Here is a 27,404-nt window from a genome sequence, read left to right on the forward strand (position 1 = left end):
GAGAAAGAGAGAGGGGGAGTGACTGAAGGGACACAAGCATTAGCCACGGCCCAGGCATCCAAAGAGGAACAGAGAGGGTGAGCATCAGAGTGACTGAATCACAGGCAACGCAGGGAACACTGAAGAACTGCCACCAATTGGACATAAGCAAGAGCAGGGAAACGAGCTGAGATAAAGATTGGTAGAAATAAATACAGTCAGCTACCAGCCCCAGTAGAAAGGCTCTACCTCGGCTACTATGACAGGCAAAAACTGAAGCATATTTCTCTAGATTTATTTTCCTCAGGTAAGCCTTCTCAGTTTTTTTTTTAAATGCACTCTATATAAATGCATGCTCCATAATGAATAGGATATACATTAGAACACTGTAGGCTGTAATTTTCATCTGAATCTAATGAAAGTGTGAGGAATGGTTGGACTTATTTGCATGTTGGAAAAGGGATGCAATTAATAAAAGATTTGAAATAATTGACAAGAGGGAGGAGGAAATTAAGCAGATAGAAACATTTTGGAATGCAAACAGGAGGATACTGGTGAGAGAGAACTTTATACCTCTGCACCTTCCAAAATGTTCATGTGCTACCTTTTGGGGTTACATTCTGTCTCGTGTACCTTTTCTGTTTCTGAAAAAGATAAAACCATGTCAAATGAATCTGAATATATTCTAAACCAAAGAGTAAGCAAGTGGAGGCTGGTAAGTTTTAAATAAAAGGATTGGGTGCCTTTTGTGGGTCAGTTCTCTTGTTTTTAATAGCCTGAATAATCATTAGCCCCAAATAAATTAACATTAAGAACCGATTGAAAAATCAGAGCTGAAGAAAATAAAGAACAACAGTTTTAAAAATCAACAACTCGGAGGAGAATATTTTAAAGGATTATGATTCACAAAACATTTTCACACTTTTGCATATTTACACAGTTATTTTTAATTGAGAAGTACATACTTACACAAATGTACATTTATGTTTATTTCTCATAAATCCACAGAGGCTGTTTTCAGAAGTAACCTTGCCTCATTAAAATAACAGTAATAACAGGCTGACTGATACTATGCATCCCATTCTGCTCTGCAATTTGCAGCACAAATTTGGCGTGTCTACTCAGAACAGCTCTGTATTCAAAGGGATTTACTCCCATATATGCACTGAACTGCAGCCAGAATTTAATTTTGTGTGTGTGATTTATTTTCAAGAAAAAATGGTTCAATGAATGAATCATTCCTCATATCCGTAAGATATATAAGCCACTGCATATAATATGATTTGTAAAGATGGGGTGTCATTTGTAAAGATGGGATGATGTTATAGTCCTGTAAAATGAATGAGAAAATGATTACACTGATGGTATTTTATGTTAAGAAAGGTATAATTGTTTCACTATTATCTAATTGAATTCAGCACATCCTGGCACCTTTTCTTGTATCCCTGCTTTATATAAGATTTAGCTCCACACAAGTTATGAATGTGGTATGATTTGCCTGGAAAGCAGTGTCTGTTGTGGTTCAAGAAAAAAAAATCTTATTCTGTGAGGCAAGTAAGAGGAACAAGTTAGATGTGCATAAAATTATGTATGATGTAGCTTTTTCTTCCTCATAATGCCAGAAACTCAGGGCCATCCAATGAAGCTGTCTGTCGGAAGCTTCAGGACAGATGAAGTACTTCTTCACATAATGTATAGTTAAAGTATGGAATTATCTCCCACAAGATGTAGTGATGGTCACCAACTTGCATAGCTTTAAAAGAGCGTTAGACAAGTTCATAGAAGATAAGGCTATCAATTGAGAGTAGTCTGAATCCCAGTCAGTGAAAAACAATAGTCGGAGAAAGCTATTACCCTCATATTCTGCTTCTCGGCCTCCCATAGGTGTCTAGTTGGCCCATATGGAAAACAGGGTGCCTAACTAGATGAGCCTTTGGACTGATCCAGGAGGACTCTTCTTATGTTCTTATGCTTATTTAAGGGGGGGGGAAACTTTCATAGATTTTTTTTAACCCAGCATGAAACACAATCATTTGTGAATCAGCTTGGTTTTTCCCCCCAGACTGCTCTCTCTGCAGAAGTCTTTTGATTTCTGTGGTGGCCATTATTACTTCTTATTTGTGTTTATTTAATGGTGGAGTCAATACTTGGTTTGCAGGTAACGTCAGAAGAAGATCAGGGAGCAATTGCACATACACACACACACACACGGCTACTGAGAATAGCATAAAATGGAATGGCTTTACATTACAGACAGATTAACTTGGAAAAACTTCATAACTATGAGAACATTCCAGCAATGGAATAAACTGTCTAGGGTGGTTGCAGTATCTTCCTTCATAGAAACATTCACAAAAAGAGCTTAAGAACTGTGGAGCTTGGTCAGACCATGGGCTGTCCAGGCAGTGGCATCTGGTGGTTCCATGTCAGTGGGGCAGTAGAATCTGCTCCAGGTTTTAGTCCAAATTTCCAAAGAACTGTCCAAGGTTCTGAAGAGGACTAAAACTGCTTGAACTAAAACCCAGAGTGGATTCCACTGTCCCACTGACATGGAGCCACTAGCTGCCACTGTGTCCAGGCCTGCATTCTGCTTCCATCATCTGTCAGCCAGATGCCTCCGTGTGCTCAGAGTATGACAGTAATGGCCTTCCTCTGTTGTGTATCCCCAACATTTGGTTTTAAGATATAAACAAAACAGTGGACAACTGTCTCTTGAGATGTGTGGAAATATCGTCTTATAGAATAATAGGCTAGCCTAGAGAATCCGTGGGAGCCCCATCCAGCTCTGTAATTCTGTATAAATGTATACAACAGGTATTGGGAAATGTTTAGCCTTGGCTATGTGTGAGTTTTCTCTGTACTTCGTGTGCTCAGATATGTTATATAAATTAAAGGTTTCACAATGGCCTGTTACTGGCAGAAGGGCCATAGCTCAGTGGTAAAGCACCTGATCTGCATGCAGAACATCCCAGGGCTCATTCATTGCCATCTCTAGTTAAAATGATGAGGTGGCAAGTGATGTGAAAGGCTCTGCCCAAGACTCTGTAGCACCATTGCCAGAGTAGGTAATACTGGGCTTTATGGACAAATAGTTTGACCTGGTATAAGATAGTTGCCTGTATTCCTAGTATGCCAGTCTCTTCAGCTTTGGTGGATCTTATGATACGGAACTTGTTTTCTACTGAAAGTCCATTAATTTTGTTCTCAAAACCATGTTTTCTTGTTGAATGGTATTGCAGAGAGATTATTTATGACACTGAATTTCTATTTCTGAAATTCAATTTATTTCCTTTTTAAATATGCCTCATAAAATGTAGCCATTTTTCTGAATGTTAAAAAAAGAAAAAAGAAAACTCTGTACATTTCGGGTTCTATGCACAGGATATGCGGGGACAACATTTCAACATACATGTAGGCAAAGGCTACAACCCACCAGGTACTATGGCTGTGTAACCTCCTTTGAATTTAATGTGGCAGGCATGCAGGACTTGTGGAAGCCCCACTGAAGGAAACGGAGGTTTCATAGTGGGATTGCTTGATAGACAGAGCCTCATGCTGTGGCTTAATACCAGTGGGAAAAGGAGTCACAGGCATGCTAGTAACGGCTCTTGAATGCCCATACCATTTTCTTCACATTGTTAATACACATTAGCAAACGATGCCTGGCCTTTCATAAAATCTATGACAGTCAGTTGGATCAGCAAGGCAACTGACAAGAATATTGTCAAACACCTGTTTCTAGCACCACAATACAGCTTCTTTTGGTGCAAGGGTGACTGAAATGGTCTTATTCTGATGAGTAGAACCCGGGGGTGTTTTATCTAAACGGAGTTACCATATGATCATTATAATAATTATTATTATTTTAAAAATAATTCCTCAAAAAAACCCCTTGAATCTCTTGTGAAGAAAAGAAGTAAATATATAATAATAAAGTAAACCTGGGAAAAAATATCATCATGTAATGAGGACTCTGGTTTTCTTGTACATGCTGTACTGTACATCTGGGATATGCCTCAGTCAGAAGCCAAGGAATATAAAGTGTTGGTGAAATTTGGGGAAAAGATGCCAGATTCCACCTTCTAGATTCCTTAACTGGGAAGCTGTCAGCACATTCTTGAAATCCTTTAATCCAATAGACATGCATTAAAGCTGCAGGAAGAGACTTTGTGTCAGAATGACTAGCGAATACTAGCTAGCATCCTTCCCCCCTTTTAAGATGGATGTTCCATAAAGCAACAGCATGGGTGGAAGCACATCAATTTCCAGGTTGCATAAGGTTCTTTCCACCAATGCTCAGCAGCTCTGACTGAAAATCAATGCCAGGCAGTAATGAGACTTGCTGAATGACATGATTGTTTTCTTCACTTTCCTCCGTTGAAGTGAACTTAAAACTTAAAACTTGCCATTGGAAAATGATGATAATTTCAGTGACAGAACCTCATATAACTACAAAGCATTAGTCCTATTCTAAATTCTTCAAATGAATCCATTGCTATTAACAGGAGTTTGCCAGGACATTAATCAATTTATCAGAAAAGACAAAAGATTCCATTTTGAGAATTATGATGCCTATATCATATTTACAACTTTAATAATAATAATAATAATAAATCTGTTTTTAAAAAATAAGAGGGCTTGCAACAAAGGCATACTGTTAAATAAACAGGTTAAATGCATTTTCAAACAAAGATGTAGAAGGTTTGAAAGAGAAAAAAAACATTTGGTACATGTTAAAAAAGCCCTGCTGTTTATGAATCTACCAAATTTAGTAGTGATCAAATGTTCAGTATTAGCCCAGTGGTTGGTCAGGGAGCACTGATGCTACCAATCCAGAAGGTAAGCAGGTGTGTACCTGTTCAGTGCCAGGATTAGAAACGTCCGGTAAATTCATGTAAAACATTCCAAGCCTTAAAGCAGGAGAGTGGGGCATAAATTAAATAAATAAAATAGGAAAATGTAGTCCTATCAATTTTAAGAAAAGTATTGAAGACAGAATTTCAATAGATACAGTTTGTCACATTATTCTTTCCTTTTTTCTAAGCCCAAATTTGGACCACATCCTGTTGTTTATAATATAATTTGGAGTATGACAGGATGTGAATGCCTGTCCCATTCTCCCACAAAGCTGTTGAATTCTGCCCTGCTGTTCCCTCCTTGATGCCTGGAATGCTATACTGGCAGTGTCCCAGGCACCAGAGACCATGTGAAATGTACTTTCCCCAGATATTCTGGTATTATTGGTATGGACAACTACAGGGCTCCCCTCGTCTGGGATTCGGGGGTGGGTGGGAGCATGCATTCTGAGTGCAAGGAGCTCTAATATATGTAGTTTCCAGGGTCTCTCAGTCCATACTAATGACTTGGATAGCCTGGGAAACCAGTATTTCTCAGAATCCCTGATGCCTGGCCGTTGCAAGAAGAGCAAGAGACAAGGGCATTTTAGCTCTATTTTTAGGCCATTTTAAAAGGGTTTCCATTCCCCACCTTACCCAAAACCATTGTCCTTGGGTCTGCCAAAAGCCACTGTTCTGTCCTCCCTGGCTCTCCCACCAGACTCGTTCTGGGCTTTGCTCTGGTAGCACAATATGTGCAGGCAGCACAAAGGGTCCTTTCAGGGAATAGGAGATCTATCATCCTTCTGGGCATTGGGCAACCTAATCATATTCTGGAGCATCAGTTACTTATATAGTGCAGAGATGGAGGGATGTATGGTAATATGGGAGGTGTATGCAGGACTTTCCATTTGGAAGCATAAATTGGGGAAACAATAGTGGTGCCATCAGGGCATGTCTTTGGGGTCAAAGTCCAGGGCCCCACTTGGCAGAATGAGCAGGAGGGTCCCCAAATGCAGCAGGGCTAGCTGACCACATTTTGAAATAAGTGAAGCCCTACACATTACAATTTAAAGAGCCTACTCCCTGTAATACCAGTAAGATCTTCGAGGGATAGTCACTGTTAGTGGTCCCCCATAGCTCGAATGCATGGCTCATATCCACTAGGAGTTATGCATTCAGTATCATGGGCCAAATTTTATGGGCTTGCCTTTCAGCTGAGATCAGACAGGCACGCTTCCTGTTGAACATCTGGCACCACTGTTGAAGTTTTTCTAAAAATTTCAGCAGACATTTTTACTGAATTCAGATTTTATAGTTTTAACTCATTTTTACTTTCATTGTATTGAGCTTCTTGATCACTGCTTGGAGACAACTGTAATTAAGCGGTCCATAAATTGATGAAATAAATAAGTCCAGAGTCTGCACCACTTGGAGACAGAAATGAGGTTCTATTGAGCTTTGAGGGAGTACATCATGTATGAGGAGTGCACCTGGACTTGGATTGGATTGGGGTGGGGTGGGTGTCTTTTGTGTAGATGCATATCTATGTTTAAAATTCTTAGTTGAATGGATTTGAAATAGCTCTGGAATGATAGATGATGCAAGCCAAGTTTCTGGACAGAGTTGTTGTAAGTGTGAGGTTGGCTACCCCTTGACTGTCACAAAAGACTGACTAAGTGGGTAGAAAGGGTGACTGATGTTTCCCTGAGAGAGGGAGCTGTACTGTTTAGTTTAAAAGCAGCAGTGTCTAGATTTTTTATTTTAAAATCCCACTGTACTGAATATTTACCACTCAGTATCTATTATTCCATTCTCGGGCAAGGTGCTTGAACATGTGATGGTGACCCAACTCCTGGATTTCCTGAATGACATGCAATATCTTAAACCCTTTCAGTCAGCTTGCCTTCCTAGTTTTGGGACTGAAACACCCTTGGTCATCCTGGTGGAGATTTATATCATGACCTGCGCAGGTGAAGTGGGCCACTTTTAGTTCTGCAGGACCTCTCAGTAGCTTTTAATACAAATGAGCATGCTGTGTTGTCAGATCACCTGGCTGGGGCAGGACTTGGGGACCTGGATTACAGTAGATTTGGTATTTCCTGGAGGATAGATTGCAGAAGGTGGTGCTGGGGGGCACCTGCATGATGTTTTAGCCTTTGCTGTCCCACAAGATTCTTATCCCTGAGCTACTTTTACTTACTGATTATTTATAAACCACTTAATATTTAGAAAAATTCCAAAGCAGCATCCTCATGAAACCACTGGGGGAGATTGTCCAGAAATCTCCCTCCCTCTCATTTAAAACCTTGATGTCCTTGATCTATCCTTTGAGGAAACTCTGAATTGTTCAATCAGAACAGTCACTCATTGCTGGCCAGTTTTACCATGGTAGCAACGTAAAGCAACCTGTTGTAGGCAGTACTGTGAGGGAGACAGATAAAGGAACTGCTTTTTAATTGGTTCAGCAGCAGGACCATTAAAAAATAATTGGCCCTAGCAAGGAAGGATATTTAGACTGTGCTCCAGGAAACACAATGTCATAGACCAACACTGCACCTATTGGGTTCTTCTATTCTATTGTAACATTTTACATTAATCCTTATTAAATTTATTAGTTGCTTTCTTCCACTTATTTGATCTCAATTTTATTGAAATTATTTTGAAAATTTTAGCCTATATAGAGTGTTTGCAGTTCATTCCAGTTCAGAATCATGTGCATTTGTGAGTATTGCTCTTCTGTATCCATATCATTGTTGAATATACTATGACCCCACTTTGCAAACATTGCCAAAAGATTTGTATGCCCATTTTGCTTCTAGTCTACATTTTTTGAAATGTAGGAACTTGTATCAAAACAAGTAAAAATCCTTGCAAATTCCAGGTATACTATGAACTACAGTCCTCATGTCCACTATCTGGATTGTCTTGCACTCTCTTGGTTATAGGTTTGGTTATCTATTTAAAAATAATACATGGGGCTAAAATCTCCTAACACATGGCATTTCTCCAGTGACCCTTAAGTGCACTTCCAGACAATTCTAAGTCTGGACAGAAGCATAATGACCTCCACCCCAAAATACAGGAAGCTATTGTTTGGATACATCTTTAGGAAAGCTAATTATTAACCATGTTCTTTTCTTTAAGAATTTAAAAGTAGTCTATAGTAAGTCTGTTATCTACATACTGAGATTACTAAGCAAGGATCCTAAAATCTAAATGCAAAAATTGACCTGAATATCATGCCATTAAAAAGAAAGAAAGAAAAGAAACCATTGATGCAATGAAACTAGGGAATGTATGTTCTTTTAAACCACAGCACTGGGCAAAATCTGTTAGAAACTGTCTGTAGAAATCTCAAACAGACTAGTTATTCAGCACAACTGAAATGATTGTCAAAGCAGAAGAATCCTGTTGCTTTAAAATTCCTCATGTGAGTATATAATGCAACAGATGTACCTATATGTTTGTGCTAAAGAGCATGACATCACCTTTTCTGATGTATTATAATCATTCCTGTAAACAGTGGTACTTCCTATTCTCCACTATCAAATTGTCCATCAGCTCAGGATACTTAAAAAACTTGGGAAAGATTAGTAAATTCTCATGTTTGTAAAATGGCTCATGAAATCACCTTGTCTACCAGCATACAACTAAGGGAGCAATCCAACTCACTCTTCTGCTGGGCTGGGGTGAGCTGGATGCCTCTGATCCCCAGCAGTGCTGGGAGGCTCCTTGCTGTGCTGGTCTTTGCCAGCAGCAGCCCTCTACAGCAGCAGGGATGTGGCTCCCCTAGGAGGCTCCCAGCACCACCAGGGGTCTGCTAGGGATGGCCAGCCCAGTGGATGGAGGCCTGGCAAAAGCTGGTGGAAGGCCTGAAAATGGGGGATTCAGGAGGGCATGGTGAGGGAGGAGCCATGGGGGGGAACTTACGCGAGATCCTTCTTACATTCAGACTCCTCCCCCAGGTTCCAATCCCCCTTTGAACCCCTCTGAAAAAATTTAAAATCCCACTTAGGCCTACGGGGAGCACTTACTCCTCAAGAAGCCTGTTGGCCAGGGCTGGAGCTTTCCAGCCAGCTCGTGTGCGGGCTCCCAATGGAGCCGGCATTTAGCCAGGCTGGTGGCTCCTGAAGGGGAGGAGGATCCTGTGGAGCTTTCCATCAGTTGGATTGCTTTCTAAGGCAACTAGTCAGAAAGAAAGAAAGAAAGAAAGAAAGAAAGAAAGAAAGAAAGAAAGAAAGAAAGAAAGGAAGGCAACTGGTTGGGGGCTTATCAAGGAAATTACAGTATTGAACAGAAAAGGGGTAAGAATTTTTGTTTGCTCAGTAAGAAAATGAAATGGAGAATTTTCATTGCATCAGTCATCTTGTACTTTATAGCTAAATTTGGTGTGACTTGACTTGGTCTGGAGTACTGTACTTAAAACGCTTCAGAAAACTCTTTTAAAATTATTAATCATCCTGTCTGAAATTCTGATGAACATGCAGAGCCGTTATTTTATATTAAAAGGACAAAAGATCCAAAAGCCAGAACCTCTCTTGCTTATGTCTAGTTGCACATCAAAAGTATGGTATTTGCAGCCCCATTCAGCTGCTCAATCAGCCATTCTTCCAACATTATTTTTGAATTAAATCAACCCTTTTCTTTTTCCTAATAAGTGTAACACTGTCATATACCAAGCCAGATTTGTTTATGTGGTGACATCAAAGCAAATTCTTAAATGATTCCTGGCTACTGTAATTGTGTTAACATTGTTTTTAATGCATTGTTTTTATTGTATATCGAATTCTTTTTTAAATTATTGTTTTGCATTGTATTGAATTGTTTTATTATGAACTAAAACATTCATTTGGATGCACTTGAACCACACAAGTTTTGTAAAAGGATGAACTTGAACTAGTTTCTTTTGGGATAGGATGAACTTGAACTTGAACTAGTTCCTTTAAAAATGAACTTTTCAAGCACTGGGATAAACTGATCCTAAAGAACACCCTGATTGTTTTCATAGGTTAATCATGCTTCAAAAATGTAACCATGTACAATTCCCTCTTGCATGCAAACACAGAAACCAATGAGAAGAATTTAATCATTTCTTTAAAATCAGCCTGCTCAGGGGCTGTAATTAAACATTTCATTAGAGGAATTATTTAACCATTTTTTGTGTTCACTTATGTGAATTCTCCATTATAGTGATTTTTTTTTAAAAAAACCTTGTGTGCCATATTTTGCCAATACATTAGTGCTCTTATCTTCCCTATCAGAGCCTATAAAAGTGAAAACAATTTGTATTTGTAGCAGAGGCTATACACTGCGAGTCTAAATCCGCATTGTTCTCCATGTCAAGAATATGTATTAGCTTAGACTAAAAGTGACTCTTGTGTGGAGCAAATGCAAAACCTTGCCAGCTTTCACTGGTAACTAGGAGATTCATTGAGAGACATGAAATTTAACAATGTATCTAAAGAATTATTCTCTATTTTCTCACACTAGAACTATGAACTTAGTCATAGCTTGGAATAAACAAAAGAAAGTATTTCTTCGAAAACCATATAATTAACTTATGGGGTTGCCACAAGATGTACTCATGGTAACTAGCACATATGTTTTCTAAAGAATTAGACAGTTAGGTGGACAATAAGTCTAGTAATTAGCCATAATAGCAAAAATGGAACTACAATTCAAACTGGAGCTATCATACTATTAACATTAGGTGATTGGGCACAGGAAATGCCTCCCCTTCCTGTGCATATTACTGACCACCTATAGGGATAAAATGCTGAACAAGTTTGGTTTTTGGTCTGATCTCACCAGCCAATTTTATGTTCTTATTTGGGATATACTCAATTAAAGAAATTGTAATTGATTAATCATGTCCAACTAAATATTAGGAAGAATGTTCTGATGATACAAGCTGTTTGACAGTAGAACAGACTGACTCAGATGATGGTGAACTGTGTTAGATGTTTTTAGCATCGGCTGGATGGTCACCTATCATCGTGCAACAGCAGGGGTTGGACTAGATCAGCCTTTCCCAACTAGTGGGCCACCAGATGCTGTTGGACCACAATTCCCATCTTTCCTGACCATTGGCAATGCTGGCTGAGGGTGATGGGAGTTGTGGTCCAACAACATCTGGTGGCCTACTAGTTGGGAAAGGCTGGACTAGATGATCTATGAGTTCCCTTCCAGTTCTATGATTCTATGAGATCTAACTGATTGACTGCATCTGCCTGTATTTGCATGTGCAAAAAAGTATACTCTGTTTTTAAATGATGAATGTATGGAGTGCAGCAGGCATTTAAGAGGGGTCTTTGAGAGAAGACTGGATGTGTCTTCAAAAATGGCACATGCCATCTGTGGTTTGTATAAATAGTTTTATTTTTAAAAATTCAAAATGGGTTTCCCACATAATTGGGGGCAATTTTCAGTTATGTACGTTTTTAATCAATTCACATAATTGATTAATTGACATGATGTTGCAACCTTACTTCTCAACTTCTCTTTGGAATCCTACAGGCCCTAACAGATCAAGTACTGAATTTGGGACATTTAAACTGAAATACTCTTTCTTTCAAATGAAAAAAATGGCATCTGCTTTTTGCTTTTGCTTTTATTAATCTCATTAATCTTTCTAACTATTAGGGTGCTGGGCAAGATTGCTCCTTGCCCCCATTGGTTGTGGGGTCTTTTTTGGCAAGTGAACCATTAGCAATTAAAATATGAGACTGAAAGAACAATGCAACTCAGGAGAAGCTGGCATAAATTGTGCTGGTGCAAGAGAAGCCGGCATAAAGTTCTGCTGCATCCAGTTGCCATTCAAGAGCTCTGGGTTGGCTGAATGCCAGCTTGGCTGGGAGCTGTGCACAGGGACCAGAAAGTAAAAGCCTGCTCTTCCAAATACTCCTACCAGGGAGTAAGCTGTGTCTATTGACTTCTATTGTGGTTATTTTCATAGACCAACCTTTTTCCTGGCATAACTTTTGCCCAGATTGGGATCTGCATGAACACTCCGAACATGAGTTGGATGTGGCCTAAGTCCCCTCACCTTGGCCCTTCCCCTGACATGCTCCTGACCAGAGCTTGGAAAAGTTACATTTTTCAACTACAACTCCCATCAGCCCAATCCAGTGGCCATGCTGGCTGAGGCTGATGGGAGTTGTAGTTTAAAAAAGTAACTTTTCCAAGCTCTGCTCCTGATACGCCCCTTCTTTGGGGCTTATGCCAATTTACACCAGCTCCATTTGTGCTGGTCTTGGCTAAGCTGGCTAGTTCTCAGTTCAGCTGGGCTGGCCCAGCTGAGCCAGGATCCAGCCCAGCTCAGTTGGAGATCTGCCACATCCAATTCTCTTCACTCCAGCATAAATGCAAGTTGGATTGTGCCCTTAAAAGGGAAGCACAAGGGATTTGGGCCTGCAAGACAGATCCTAATAAGGAGCCAAAAAGGTTCTCCACCCCTGCTTTCAGACTAGAGAACCCAGTTTTGGGCCACTGACAGGGAACAGGTGGGATTAGGCTCTTACAATGCTGCTACCCAATAGAGTGGTTTTACTATTGGCATAGAAAAGGTATTTGCATAATTGTCTTGTTTTAAGCAGGAGCACATCTTTTGACAAATAAATGTCTGAAAATGTGATAGCAAAATGCTTAACAAGGCATAGAGAGCACATGAACAAAGACCCACCTTGGTCTTTAGTTAAATCAGTAGCCTTGTTAGCCTTGGAAAATGCAGTTGGACCTGGATAATGAGATATTTGTATGTTCATTTCCATTTTTGCCCCATTTTACTTCATCATAACACTGTAAACCCTTTGGCTTTTGTGCTATTTGGAACCTATTTTGGCAAGCTTTGAAGATGCTCTGTCCCATCTGCCTTGTTCTTTTAGCTGTAATCACGATTACAACATTATTAGTCCTCTTTCCTGCTCTGTCTGAACCATAGTCCTAGTTAGCAGCTGTCTTATAGATTTAACAGTCAGTGTTATCCTCTGGGGAAAATTTCCTTCTAACTTTTTCCTCTCTTGTTTCTTCCTGTAGGCTGCATTGTGACACGAACTATACGCCTACTATCTCTTCGCCTTCTAAAGCCTTTTCTTATATTCTCTCCTAGCATTTCTAAGCCCACTCATCTTTAATATTAAACTCCTGGGAGTTCACACTTCTACTGGATATGAAAAACTATAATGCCATCCCTGTTTCTCCATAATATGCTGAGATATAGTCCCATTCTAATGGCTCAACTAGGCAGTATATTGGCTTTTACTATCCATTTTGCTTCAGGCCCAGAATGTTCAGCTTTTCAGAGGAAGGCTAGAGACAAATAATTCTTATCTGAAAAGTAGGGATGAAAGGATTTCTCTCATTCCATTACTTTATTGCTCTGTTCCAATTGTTCTATTCCCACGCTCTGATTTTTCTTTCTAAAATTAATTACAGAATTGAAGCATGTGTAGTCTGCTACCATGTCAAGTTTCTTCATTTTAAATTCATGTTGCCTGCCCCCTTCTGCCTTACTGCAGGTGCGCATGGAGATAATGCTGCAAAAAGGGCACTCTTGCTATGTCCATAACATTTTTCACTTTGTGTGGTGGTGTTTTACTGATGCATACATGTGCACAACTGTACATAGAATCCAATCAAATTTGCATTTTTATGGTGGTGAATCGACACACACAGGCTTTTTTGCAGTGCTTTTTCAATGTACACAGTGGGATTTGGGGAACATGAGCAGGGAAAGACTACTACCCTCATGTCCTGCTTGTTGACCACTGTAGGAAACAGGATGATGGACTGGATAACCTTTGGACTGATCCAAAAGAGCTCTTCTTATGTTATGTTCTTAATGTTGTTGTGTTTGTTACGTGCCTTCAAGTTGATTTTGGCTTATGGCGACCCTGTGAATCAGTGACCTCCAGTAGTATCTGTTGTAAACCACCCTGTTCAGGTCTGTTGCATCTTTTATGGAACCAATCCATCTCTTGTTTGGTCGTCTTCTTTTTCTACTCCCTTCTCTTTTTCCCAGCATTATTGTCTTTTCTAGTGAAGTTCTTAATGTAGAGGTGGGGAAAGAGACAACTGAACTGAAAACTGAGAAGCATAGGAAACTGCACATTCACAATACACTGTACAACATTCAGAAATAAAAACTATGGAATTTCTAACACACTGATTCTTCTGCAGAAACAAGACCATGTAATTCACATCTCCAAAACTGGGGGGAGGGTGGATTTAGCACAGAATTTCAAAAACATACCTAGGGTGAAAGTTTTCCAAGTCCTGCTAAAATGACAACACAACACCAGACCCCTTTTCATATCATAGTGTATGTTTTTAGGGCTGTTACATAACATAAGGTTTATTACAGCAAACATGATGATATGTGCTTTGCTTTAAACAGATATCTAGAGTAGCAGTTGGGGTGGCATAGGCTCACCTGATTTCCCAATGCCAAATGTTGCTGCCAGTTACTGAGAGGGGAAGGGGCAAGGCGGCAGGAGCTTGATGTGGGCACAGATTGGCTCTGCTGCCATGCCCATACTGCACTGATTTCGATTTATTAAAATTGCGGTCAATGACCCAAAAGCATGGTACAAAATAGAAAAAACAACAACATATAATACAAAACGGAAACATAATTCATAAAGCAGACATTAAAAGGAAGCGCATATTGATTGAGCGGCAAAGACAAATTTAGCAACTTGTATGGTGATGTCTTTGTCGGAGCCTGCAAGAAGGTAAGCAATCGTGTCTTCGGGGGTAGAATTTTTAAGTTTCTGGGTCATCAGTATGGAGTTGAGGAATTTAGCTCGAATTTGTGAGTATAACGGGCAGACCAAAATGGAATGGGTAAGAGTTTTTATCTGGGCGCATCCGCAAGGTCAAAAACGGTGTTCATACGGAATTCGTCGAAATCTCCCTTCCATTACTGCTGAATTTAGGGCATTGTACCTGGCTTTTGTGAAGACTAAACGTAGTTTGGGTGTAGTGAGAAAATACAAATAGGGGGCGAGTTTACCAGATACAAGGGGTAAGTTTAGGAACAATGGGGAACATGTTTTGGAAGCATTGGCAATTGAGTTTTGAAAGTCAATGTCCATAAGCCGAGTACAAATCTGTGTAATTGCATCATTATGGGACAGGGAGGCCAGATAGACTTTAGAGAGGCCAATTTTCTGCAATTTGGCTTCTATGGTTATTAGCCAGGAAGAGGGGTAAGGGTCATTCCAGAATGAAGCTAAAAGGCCTTGGGGAAGATTAAATGACGTTTTTGCCCAAAAATTAAAAGTCATGATCCATGCTCGACATTCCAAAGAGGACAACCCGCATTCAAGTCTTAAGGCTGCTGAAGGGACACAACGGGGCATGGCTAGAAGACAACGGAGGAAAATGAAAAGTATGGTTTCAACAGAGGAACCTAAGGAATTTATCCAAACAGGGGCGCCATATAAGAGTTGGGGGATAATCTTGTATGAAAATATTTTAATCAGAGCTGGGACGAAGCGTCCGCCTTTATGATGGAAAAAACGAAGTAAGGTCTTAATGGAGTGCCTTGCTTTCATTACTGTTGCCCGTATATGAGTAGACCAGCTCAGTGAGGCGTGAAAAGTTAAGCCCAAATATTTGTAATAGGCAACTTGTGCTATTTGGTGACCATTAATCGTCCAGACAGGGAGAGTTTTGCTGTTAATGAAAACTAAAATTTTGTTTTTTTCAAAATTAATGACTAGTTGATTGTCATTGCAATAGGACATAAACACCTTTATCATACGGGTAAGGCCAATCTTCGTGAAGGATAGTAGGACGGCGTCGTCTGCATAAAGTAGTAACGGGCAGGGTGTGGAAGCAATTTTAGGAATATGGAAGTTGTTGGCAAGGCAGTGATCTGCCAGGTCATTAAGATATAAATTAAAAAGGAGAGGGGCTAGAATGCAGCCTTGTCTCACCCCCAAAAATGTGTGTATGGGGTTTGAGAGGCCCCCATCTTTACCACAGCATACGCGGATGGAAGTATTCTGGTGCAATTTATAAATCAGAAAAAGAAGTCTTCTATCTATAGTGGTGTTTATTAATTTATGCCAAAGTTTGTCCCTTGGTATGGAATCAAAAGTGGCCTTTAAGTCTATGAAGGCAGCATGGAGCCCGGGACTGTTATGTTTGTTGTATTTTTCAGCTAGATGTTGCAGGATTATACAGTGATTTAGAGTGGAGAAACCTTTCCAAAATCCTACTTGCTCTATTCCCAGAATATTTTGGTCATCCAACCATAGCTGAAGTTTTGTTTTCAAATAAGAGGCGTATAGCTTTCCAATTATGGAAAGGAGACTAATCGGACGGTAATTAGAAGGGTCTTGAACGTCCCCTTTTTTATGAATGGGAATAATGATAGCCTCTACTGCACTGAGCTCCCCACTGTCTGCCCCCCTTCCCCTCTTGGTAACTAGCACTGATGCTTGCCCTTGGGAAGCCAGGCAAACAAAGCTGCACCACCCACATTGCACCGCCAACCACTACTGGATATCATAAACTCAATTAGAACATGTTTGAAACTAGGAAACATATTAAAGGAAGGAGGAGTGAGCATATCATCTCCCACACATGCAGCTAACCACAATCCTGAGTAAGATAGGTGAGTTCCTAAAATCTGTCATCAGTTATTATTCATTACCAAATTTGTTTGGTTTTACAGAATTTAGTACTACCAACAGTGTGCATTGTGTACCTCGCTAAGCCTGAAAAAGCAGCCTTATGTCATCACCCCCATAAAGAGGCAAATACAAACTGGTCTTGATAAATGGCTTATTTCTCTGTGTTAGTATTTGTTTGATGAACTACCTAGAACAATAAAAATGTCATTGAATCAAGAATATTCAGTCCATGAAAGTATTTATCAGAATGAAAATAAAAAAATGAAGGGAGTGGAGAAGAATGGGAAATGTACAGAATATAATTCCTAAAAAGAGTATTATACCCATTTGTATATAAGAGCAAAAGATTTTTGCTGCATCAAATTAAGGGTCCATCTATTCTGGCATTTTGCTTCCAAAAGAGGCCAGCAGATTTATTTTCAACATTTAAATACCACTTTTTGCCACAGAGTTGTTTCCAATGTAGTCAACAAAATCTCTCTGTTAATATAATTTTAAAACCAGGGCTGGGGAATAATGATGTCAGGTGATTGATAGGTGGGTGGACATGTCACAGTTAGCCTGCAAAGGTGTGTGTGTGTGTGTGGGAGATAATGACCAAGCAGGATTTAACTCCTCACATATCAGCTGATGTGCAGGGAGTCCAGTCTTGCTTTTTGCAGAGTTTGGGTAAGTAAGGCTGCAATCCAGTACATGTCTACTCAGAAGTAAGCTCCATTGGGTTCAGTGGGACTTATTCCCAGGTAAGTGTGTATTGGATTGCAGCCTTGCAGTTCCTTGCAGAACTCTCACATACCTGTACCAAGCAGGATTGAATTTCCCATGCCTTGGCTAATGTGTGGGGAGTTCAATCCTTCTTGTTGTAGGGATTGGCTGCACAAGCAGCCAATCTAGCCATGTGTCTACACCTGACATCACATATGACTAGGCCAAATGAGGAGGTCTGGCAGCCACATTTGGACCAGAGGTTCCCCAGCCCTGATTTAAACAGTAAAGTAGATAAAATATCACAAAATCAACACAATAACAATACTACAATTTCAGTATTATAGCAAATTACTATCCCATGATGATTTATAGCAGCTTACTTCACCATAAGCCTGGATGAACACATACATAGTTCTGTTCTGTTCAGGGTGAACAGTTTTGACTAGGTGAAAGAAGCTCATTATGGACATAGCCATCCACGCCTCTAGGGGAAGGGAATTCCACAGCTGAGGTGCTGGTTCAGATGGTATGCAGATATAGAGCTCAGTATCATCTGAAACAGGGGAGGCCTTGTTGGTAGTGCTGCTGCTGGGTGCTGCCAGGCTTGTGCTGATTTGTAACAGGGCTTTCTCAGGGACAGTTCCCCATTTATGGTATACCATCCCTGGTGAAATTGATTGGTTTCCCTCATTAACATTCACGAGGAACTTAAAGGCACTTGATGGCTGAAAGACACTGTTCCAGCACCAATATTAGCTGTGAGGGTATGTAGCTGTTTTTCCTCCAATGTTTTTAGATTTTTTAATGTTCTAAATATATATTTATTTTTGTAATTATATTGTTTTGCCCTTTGGTTGTTTTCTGGGATGCTTCTGGGAAGTAGGGTAGGGATGGCTTCAGACAACCCTGCTTGGTTCTCAAACCAACTGGTGTTTTGTGAGCATGCTGTTAAGAGTGGTTCTACAAAAGCCTTGAGTGGTTTGGTGTATGTTCAACAGGCATGCTCACAGAATCCTTCTCCTATCATTTTTTAAATCCTTGCTTAATGTATATTCTTATACTTGTGGCATGTGATATAGGGCAGAGCAGCAGTCCTCCAGGACCACCATCTAGTGGTCTCTGGTCTATCCTAGCCAAATGGTCCAGAAGGACACTATGGTTAATAGTACTGAAAGCAGGTGAGAGGTCCAAGAGTTATTACAACAGGGTTATACTACCCCTACCTCCCAGTAGTGTGACTGGGTTTAAGATCACAAAACTGGCCTTAAAACCAGACTGATATCCTGTCATATAGCCCTGCTTTTTTAAAAAAAAAAATGGAAAGCAACAGTAACATAAGGTAACAACCACACATGGAAATAATAACTATTATGAAGCCAGTGTGGTGTAGTGGTTAGAGTGCTGGAGTATGACCTGGGAGACCAGGGTTCAAATCCCCACACAGCCATAAAGCTCACTGGGTGACCTTGGGCCAGTAACTGCCTCTTAGCCTCAGAGGAAGGCAATGGTAAACCACCTCTGAATACCACTTACAATGAAAACCTTATTCATAGAGTCGCCATAAGTTGGAATTGACTTGAAGGCAGTCCATTTCCATTTTCATGAAGGATCAGAATATTGTACAGCAATGGAATCAGGCTAACAGGAGTATAGTGCTTTGGATAAAATCAGGGTTTTGTAAACCATTTTCCATTTGTACAAACATGCACGGTTTAGGCAGGCGTAATAGTCCTCAATCCTCAATAGCTGTTTGAAGGGGCTGTTTCTATTTTCTGCAAGTTCTGCTTTGTCACCTTAACATTCAAAAGATGTCTACTTCTGTCTGTGAGAATTTGGTCAACGATGATCACTTCTACTTCATATGAGTCCTGTAAACATACAGCCACAGTGATTTATATTAATTTATTGATCTGTTTTGGATTGAAAGATGGAAATTTAAAGCTGAGATGAAATGATATCTCTCATTCGTATGTGCAATAACATAGCAGCAAGTGCTTCTCATTTCTTTCATCCTGAATTTCTTGTGAACCATTTCTCCACATGTTAATATATGGTTTATATTGTTCCCCCCACAGGTTTTCATTCCTCATTGAGCATCACATACCTTGAAAAATATGCCTGAACAAAGCAACGATTACAGGGTGGTAGTGTTTGGAGCAGGAGGAGTTGGAAAGAGTTCACTGGTCCTAAGGTTTGTTAAAGGCACTTTCAGAGACAGTTACATCCCTACAATTGAAGACACCTACAGGCAGGTGATCAGCTGTGATAAGAGCATATGCACTTTGCAGATTACCGACACAACAGGGAGTCATCAGTTTCCTGCCATGCAGCGTTTGTCTATTTCCAAAGGACATGCTTTCATTTTGGTCTATTCTGTCACCAGCAGGCAGTCCTTGGAGGAACTCAAACCTATCTATGAACAGATATGTCAGATCAAAGGGGACATAGACAGCATCCCAATCATGCTTGTAGGGAACAAGAATGATGAAGACCACAACCGAGAGGTGCAGACCAGTGATGGAGAAGCCATGGCCAAAAAATGGAAGTGTGCCTTTATGGAGACCTCTGCCAAGATGAATCACAATGTGAAGGAGTTGTTCCAAGAGCTGCTGAACTTGGAAAAACGCAGGACTGTGAGTTTACAGATTGATGGCAAAAAAAGCAAGCAACAGAAAAGGAAAGAGAAGCTGAAAGGCAAATGTGTCATTATGTGAAAATAGCATTATCTCGGAGCAATCATCTAGACTCATTCTTCTAACTGTACCACATTTTAGACCTGTACACAAAGGCAAAACATGTGAGACTGTTTTATTAATAGCTATTTTGAAAATATACCAGAATTAAGGAGTTGTATGGAGTGATAGTACTACAGCCCTCTCAATCCTTTTATAAATTAGACATTAACAACAAAAATAGTTCAAACAACAAATGGCAATACCTAATTTCAAGATAATAGAAAATGAAACATCCATAACTAAGAACTCCCACCAGTTATTGTCACCACCATGTAAAGACTGGGGATTAATAATTTTAAGATTTATGGTCATGCTATATTGAAAATTATGAAATATGTATTTATTTACAAAAATATATTTGGACGTATAACTAAATTTAGGATTAAGTTAAAATGTCTTTCCTGGATTGCAAGTTGCTTCTTTTATGCTATTTTGTGCTCTATTCCTCTTACACACATCCCTTATGATGCTGATGAACAACGTTTGAACTAAAGGGGGTGTTTCTTAACTTTGTGATTTGCCTAGTGCACCAGAGGAACTGCTGGTTGTATTCACAGGCCTCAGTGACTTCATGCAGCACCAAATATTTTTCTGTTCCACTGAAAGCATAATCAGACTCCCTCCCCTTTGCAAATAGTTCAAATGTTGCTGATTAGCAGTGCAGGATAGCATGAAAGTCATCCAGTATGAGGATGCAAGGGGAGAGGAAACATTTTTGACCAAATGGTGAAATTCGAAGGACAAGTTTCTGTAAAACCCAGCTTGCTATAAATATTTCTTTATTTTTATTTTATAATACAGAATGAGAATAATGACATGCTGTTATCCAACAGCTTATAGTTCTTATGGGTATCAGCTGAATTAGTATAACGTACTTGGAAAATTTTTCTCTAATTTTTATTCATAGCAAACATCAGTTTGACAATGAAAAATTGGATATTTTGTCTGAAGACAGAAAAATTTGCTGTCACTCTCCAAGAAGCTAATAGGAGCAGCCCCTGGGAAAAGAAAAATATGATGAGACACAAGGTTTCCAAACTAAACCTTCCCAAATGTTGGTTGTGGCATCAGGGAGTAGCACAGGATTGTCTGTACCTCAAATGTAGACAGGTGTAGGTTCAGGATGGGCAATCTATGGACCTAGTATGATTTGCAGATCTTGAATACACCAAATGAAACCTCTGCGTGGGAGTACATACTAATGCTACATGAGTCAAAACAGTTTTTTAAAAAACTCTAAAAACTGCATTGCAAGGAGAATGAGCTACTTTGAAGCAGAACATATTAACATATTGGCAAGTGTGAATATCAAAAGCTGGAAAATGCAATTAAGTGTCTATGCATGTTACAATTTAAATGTCATGAAAAAGCTACTTAAATGCATTGTCCCCTTTTGAATACATACTGTTCACAAAGACTTCAATGCTGTGAACCCTTTCATCCCAGCAGCCTCTTACTTGAATACAGGGGAAATTGCAGACAAGCATCTGCAATATAAGACCACAGGTCATGCCTATTTACCTTCCATCCTCCAGACAGAAGAAGAAAGGAGAGACTTAATGACTGATATACCGAAAGTGAAGACTGAAGCCCTTTGCAGATATTTGACCTTGATGGAACAAATGTGTGGGGAGGGTGTGACATTATAGCAGCAGGTTCCACCCCTGACCTACACACATGAACTAGACCTGCACCAAAAATGTCAAACATTACTTTTCAATCATTTGTTGGGTGGTAGCAAAATGAATTGTTAAAAAAAAACACAACAGGGAAAGGCCTTTCTTTGCAGCTTCCTGCTAGCCACTATTCCCAGAGTGTCTTGGGATCAATGTTATGTCACATCCTATTGTTTCCAAGGCATTATGGGAAATATGGCGAGAGGGAAGTTGTTTAAGGCTTTCTCCACAACTTGTTGCCAGCCGTGTTTGCTGGTGAGACCCAGTAAAATAAGCAGTAAATAGTCTGAAGGAAATTCTCTCTTTCCACACACACCCTCCCAGACAGCAGCAGAAAATCAGCTCCTATTTTCATAAGGGAAAATATTTTCACGAACCTGGGGTAGAGTTTGGCCCAACCTTAATTTGAACACCTGAAGAGAACATATGTGTGTATGTTTATATGTGCTCAGCCTCTTTTCTGATGTTCACACAATCACAAAATACATTGTGGTGGAGTCCACTGCTGCCCTTTCTCCTATGTGCATTTGTTCAAGGTTAAATGTCTATAGAGGATTACTGCTATGTTCTAAAGAGTAGTGGAATTGGTTTCAACACCCATTTGCTGCAATCTGAAGCATTTGTTTTCAGGGCAGCAAAGTCTATTGAAACTTCTTCCATCACACTTAGAATGTATGGGTAGTATCCAGTGGGTTTCTTCCTTCTGTCCTAAGGAAGGAAACCACTGGATACAGCCCTATGTGTTTCTTCTAGGGATGGGTGAGAAATTCAATTCAGTACACATTTCAAGCCAAATCCATCAAATTCACACTTTCTGAAATAATATGAGAACCGAAACACAGCTATCCTTTGAAATTTGCTCTTATTTGAATTTTGCAATACAGTTCACCAAACAAACTATGTTTACAATGCATATGTTAGCGGAAAGGGTAAATAAAAATGAATATATGAGTGAAAATAAGATATAAAAATGGATTATATGACAAGAAATTGCTTGCAAAATGTGTACAATTATCAAAACTGCCTACAAAAATGTGTTTATTAGGAGAAATTCACACTAAAATGCTGAAGAATTTTCATGAATAATTTTTTTTAAAAAAGCCAATTGCTGCAGAAATATGGAGAACTAAATTTCATATTGGAAAAATGAGAAACTGAGAGAACTGAAATTGACAAATCTTTCCATCCCTGGTTTCTTCACAAAAAGAATGTTCCCAATGTCATCACATCAAAAGCAAGATTACTTCTCATATTTGATTTCCCCTTTGATTTCACTGAATCAGGATGGCTCTTAGAAACAGACATTTTTAAACTATTTGCAAGCATGAGCAGGTTATTTGTATAGTTTAATACTGAGTGAGGTCTCTTTGCCACCACACCAAAGAAGACTTGTGACACCAAAATGGAATAATGTTATATTTATTAAAATATAACAAATAATTAAACCTTAGCCAATTTCTGCCAATTAACCGGATTCAAACCACTTCAGGCAGGTGAGGACAAACCTAACTGTGAGAGAATATTCCCTGCAGTCCTCGGGGCATGTCAGTCACCGCAGACTGTAACCCACCAGTCAAGGATGTGAGAGAACTAGTCCCTCCTTGCTAGTAGAGCCAGGTATGTGGTTCCAACCTCCACAGCCTGGCCCTGCCGTACAGGCGTTCACCATGATGCGCAAGTTGGTCCCACAAGGACACTCACCAGATCCCCACCAGACTTTCAGCACTGATGGTTCCCTAGTGAGTGCCCTTCACCAAAATGCCTCAGTCTCCTGTTTTTTACCCCCTGCTTCCTCACCTGCTCGAATTCCATGCCAGCCAAAGCGAGACAACCTCAACCTCCCCCAAGGCCAAGTGAATCAACCAAGCAGTATGGAGTAGGCAAAATGAAAGGGATTCTGAAATTCCTACTCAGCCCCAACTGGCGACTAGCAAAGCCCATAATGAAAAGGGAGTGAGGGTGGGTGCCGCAAGGCAAAAGAGGCAAGTCCCAAGGGAGGAGCGGGCTTTTAAACCCCACTCGGCCCTTCTTCCTATTGGTTCTATAAACCCCACCTGACCCCACTCAAAATCTTTGGGAATATTCCCGAGTCTTCTAAAGAGTGGGGCGGCGGCGGCGGCAAACATGCCCCCATGCAAGGCTGGAACGCCATTCTGTCAGAAAATCCAACAGCATTTAGCTGGGCAATAATTCAGCCACATAATTGGTTTGTTCTGTCTCTAAGCCAGTGCTTTTTTCCATTTGGAACTCCATTAAGGAAAGTGACAAACCAAAAGAAATAAATATTATTTGGAATATCTTGTAGCTGGATGTTAAAATCACAGGCTATATATGGCATTTGCTTACATGCAGTGAATGGGCATCTTGAATAGGAACCTAAGGGTTAACTTGTGAAAGATGTCAGAACTGCAGGGGGATCTACATGTAGCTCTCTGTGGGCCTCCACTCAGTGCTTCAGCAGGATGCTTTTCATGTGAGTTGTTCTTCTTGTCCCAGGGTCTCTGTTTCATTTATTTATTTTGATTTTTTCTACCCACTTAACTTTCCAAAGAAACTCAAGGGCGCTGACAAATTTGTAACCAAACAACCAATGAAAGAAACAACAATTCCTAAATTCAACTCCATCATACAATCAAATATTAACATAAAACTCTTAAGAAGTTTTATTTGCAGCAGGAACACATGCATGTTATTTAATGGCAATGGGTACATATGAACTCTAAAGAATCATGCTGTGCAAAGCCTGCCAATTCACGCAGGGCAGCAATGGAAGTGTATTTTGAACTGTTGATAACTTATTGTAGGACAATTATGTTTTTCTACCATATCTTTAACCAAATGAACAAATACTTGCCTTGTTTTAAATTGGCTTCAAACAGGTGATATGCAGCCAGAAGGTAGAGTGTTCAGCAATATGCAGAGGTGAGGGTTTTGGACAGTGATCCTTGCTGTGAGAATTGGGGTGTTACAAACATGCCCCTAATTTTCATCATCAAAATATTGAAGAGTATGTAACTAAGAGCAAATCTGTGGTATATCTTCATCCCAGAACAGCCAGTAATATAATTATTTTACAAATGCACAGAATCCCAAAGAGAAAGCTGTTACAACTCCTTCTTAACATCACTGCAGTATATATTATATAATGTGTTTGGTTTGTCTAATTCCCAAATGCTGTCAGTGATTGCAGTCCTAATCCATTTGCACCAATGAAATCTAAAGAATAAAATTTAAATATCTAACTTGCCTAGTACAAGCTAAATTTCAGGCATATAAGGCTCTGCCAAACTATGTGTTTTTAGAAAATAACTTACATGTGAGGATAATAGCTTTTTTTGTCCTTGTTGATCTTGCTCTCATAATATAATAAGCCATGATTATGTTTTATGGCCTTGCATTTGTAAGTGCAGGGCTAGTATAGAAGCAATATTTATCCCTGGAGCAGTAATTCTAAGGAGGATATATTTTATGTTATACCCTTCTGTTGTCCTTGTAATTTATAATAGATTTTACATATATGTGTGTTTATCAAAATATTTGTTTTGCTATTACTGGTATAAGGATTTTTTTGATAGATGAAGGAAACTCTTAGGTAAAAATTAGTTATACAGCATTATTCTGTTTTGTGGCTTATTTCCAATTGTGATGCTAATAGACATGAGATGTTTGAAAATGCTCACACACAAAAGATGACATGTTTAAAACTTTCAAGAAATTTCAGCATCATGAAACATAATATGGATAAATATGCTGTTCACAAAGCATGACTTTTATATAAGTGCATAAGCTAAGATATATAGTTAGCATTCAGATGTATTTACTGTTGCAATTTCATTATCCAATACTTTATTCAACCACCGTTATCATGTAATTTGTGCCTACATGTTTCTATGTTTCCTGTGAAATTCTGTATGTAAGATATACAAAATAAACATTTTAAATTACAAATATTACCCTTGTTTTTTAATTGTTTGAATTTTGGGAGCAATTTGGGACCCGGGAATCTGAAGAACCATCTTCTACCACAAATAGTGCTCCTTTGTTGAGATAATCAACAGAGGCTCTTCTCCAGGTACCCACCATCTGAAATAGGGGAGGTGGTGACTAGAGAAAGGGCCTTTTTGGTAGTAGTGCCCCTCATGGAATACTCTCTCTAAGGCTGCTCACCAGGCACCAAGCTTGACCAGTGTGAAACATCAAGCCAAAACCTTCTTATCTGCCCAGGCTTTTAACGCTCAGTAAAGTTGATCTTGTGTTGTTTTAGATTTTCTTTATATTTGAGTGCTACAGTGTGTTAGTAGCTGAATTACTTTACCTTGCTGTGTTATATCCTATACTGCCATGTGGTGGAAGAGACTTTGATCTAGCAGAGGCCTGCATTAATGGGAGAGGGGGGGAAGGTACCTAGTGTTAAACTACTAGGCCAGTCATTGTCATGGGCAATCATCCACACCAAAACAAGCTTCTTTTTCCCCTGGCATTTTTTTAGCCATGTGTTAAGACCAAAATGACACATTTAAGGAAAATGGAAAGGCACTACCATCATATGCCTCCCTGGTAAAGTGTTGTTGAAAGAATGCATGACACCATAGCATTCAGGTGCCCCCTGCAAGCAGCAGTTAGTAAAGTGGAACAGAGAGAGTGGAAACAGTAATGTGATGATGCCACATTTTCTCTACAGATGTTAGGGTGATGCAAGGGGAGAAATGTGGGGTAAACTGCATTTACATTTCCCCGTGTATTTTTGCATGTCTCCTGATAATGTGTATTTTGGGCCTTAAAAAAGTACAAATCAGAAACAGACGCATGCTTATCTTGAACAACCTAGACACATTCTGACGTGACACTGGCAGCATAGTGGCACCAACGTTTTGTGTGGCAAAAGGCCCATGAATTAGGCATATTATACAGCCACAAGGAGTGGCTGTATATTATAGCCAGCCTCTTCCACTGGCTTTATGTCCCTTCCCCAAACATTTTACCAGGCTCAAATGTAACCTGCCCTGGGATCTTATGGTGAAGAGTAGGTAAGAATTTGTTATTGTTGTTGCTGTTGTTATTATTATTATTAGCTTGATACAGGGGTATAGTTGTCCATGGTCTCAGGGGGTCTTAAATCCTTTACTTTTTTGGGAGCAGGGTCTCAGCAAGGTCTCTCATATTACTGAATTACAAATGGCACATTGTAATTTCGTTCTGTATATAATGGGGACAGGGAACCTGCATCAAGGAACAGAGCACAATGACACTGTGGAGGAGAGTTTCACTCCCTTCACCTATCCATGAAAAAGAAGAATAGAAAGTCATCCACTTCCTGCTTTATATATGAAAGGAGCAAATACAAAGCTCAGCCCCATTGAAACGAATGGAAGCAGTCCAGAGGAGAAGGGTTGTGGAATGTACTCTTGTTCTTGTCCTTCTGACAATCCTAAAAAGAGAAAAGAAAGACAGGAGCCCATCCCCCACAAGGCAGTTTCAAAATTAAGATGGCATTTCCCCAAGGCTTATGCCTCTGCAGAAACTGAGATATGCTGAAATATTGCACATTTGGAAATGAAGAATTTTCACTGAGGCGGAACGTGTCTTATGAACTAGCAATTTCAGAATTGCAAATACCTTGTCAGCAGCTTTAACAGCATAGTCAGTGAAATGAGGGAAAATGGGAAATTTATTACTTTTCTGTGTAATAAGCATTGGAGGTAGCTTTACCTGCAGCAAAGAATGAGTCGACTATGCCAATATTATGCTTCCACTTATACAAGGTCTTGCTATCCGACATGATTAACAGTCTGGAAAGAGAGAGTAGATGAAATAATCAGCTAATTG

General features: G+C 39.7%; 1 protein-coding gene across 1 annotated transcript; it reads left to right on the forward strand.

Moving 5' to 3' along the window:
• Nucleotides 1-25,526, forward strand: DIRAS2 (DIRAS family GTPase 2). Its single transcript, XM_061625916.1, has 2 exons — nucleotides 1-286; nucleotides 19,243-25,526. The coding sequence occupies exon 2, from the start codon at nucleotides 19,282-19,284 to the stop codon at nucleotides 19,879-19,881; it is 600 nt and encodes a 199-aa protein (XP_061481900.1). The 5' UTR covers nucleotides 1-286; nucleotides 19,243-19,281; the 3' UTR covers nucleotides 19,882-25,526.
• Nucleotides 25,527-27,404: the final 1,878 nt, after the last annotated feature.

The sequence above is a fragment of the Rhineura floridana genome, chromosome 1 (genome assembly GCF_030035675.1).
Source record: "Rhineura floridana isolate rRhiFlo1 chromosome 1, rRhiFlo1.hap2, whole genome shotgun sequence".
In the NCBI taxonomy this organism is placed as follows: domain Eukaryota; kingdom Metazoa; phylum Chordata; class Lepidosauria; order Squamata; family Rhineuridae; genus Rhineura; species Rhineura floridana.

What these genes read in the sequence shown, in the direction of transcription:
- DIRAS2 (XM_061625916.1), top strand. Translation starts at nt 19,282, where the DNA reads ATGCCTGAACAAAGCAACGATTACAGGGTGGTAGTGTTTGGAGCAGGA.